This window comes from Elephantulus edwardii, unplaced genomic scaffold (assembly GCF_000299155.1).
Source record: "Elephantulus edwardii isolate Elephantulus edwardi_28Jun2011 unplaced genomic scaffold, EleEdw1.0 scaffold00024, whole genome shotgun sequence".
Classification (NCBI taxonomy): Eukaryota; Metazoa; Chordata; class Mammalia; order Macroscelidea; family Macroscelididae; genus Elephantulus; species Elephantulus edwardii.
This window is the reverse complement of record NW_006399774.1, coordinates 13,848,310-13,848,898: the sequence shown is the minus strand read 5'-3', so window position 1 is coordinate 13,848,898 and position 589 is coordinate 13,848,310. Positions and strand designations below refer to the sequence as shown.

Here is a 589-nt window from a genome sequence, read left to right as displayed (position 1 = left end):
AAAAAACCAAACAAAAACACTCCACTCAGTAACTGGTACAGGCTTATTGAAAACCAAACATCTGCACTTCTATTGCTTCCACCCTCCCACCTCCTCTTCCCCAAAGGCAGCTACCTTCAAGTCAGATTCTTCTGCTCTCTCCCCTTGCTCCTGCTGCAAGCCCATTTCTCCATCTGGAACACTGATTACTGACCAGGTCAGATACCCATTAACACACTCATCCCACCTCTGCCCTCTTCTCATTCTGTGGTCTTCTCACAACCATGCAAACGGCCACAAAACACGATGTGACGTCCTCAATAACTTCCTTTGCTGTACAGCTTTTACTCTCCCATAGATTGTTTTGTTTCACTGTTAGTCTTTTACCAAAGTGCTTATTAACTTGACCCCTAATTCTCCCAATCGTCTCTCAATATCCTCTAACTCAGGTGTTTTATAAATGAACTTCTCGGTGGGACTCCTCCTAGAACATTCTTTCTCTTCTTAATCTACATTACTACTGTCCTTACTATGAATTACTACTAATTCGTTCAAGCAGATACAGAGGAATTTAAAAATACAGATTTGCAAATTGTAATAAAATAAGGTA

At 40.9% G+C, this 589-nt stretch overlaps 1 protein-coding gene across 1 annotated transcript in view; it reads right to left on the bottom strand.

The window, feature by feature from the left end:
• The window catches only part of PNLDC1 (poly(A)-specific ribonuclease (PARN)-like domain containing 1), a 39,078-nt gene that overhangs the window by 12,949 nt on the left and 25,540 nt on the right, over positions 1-589 (bottom strand). The window contains exon 11 of the mRNA XM_006882815.1: positions 91-188. Within this exon, the coding sequence (XP_006882877.1) occupies positions 91-188 (98 nt within the window). The remainder of the gene's footprint in view (positions 1-90; positions 189-589) is intronic.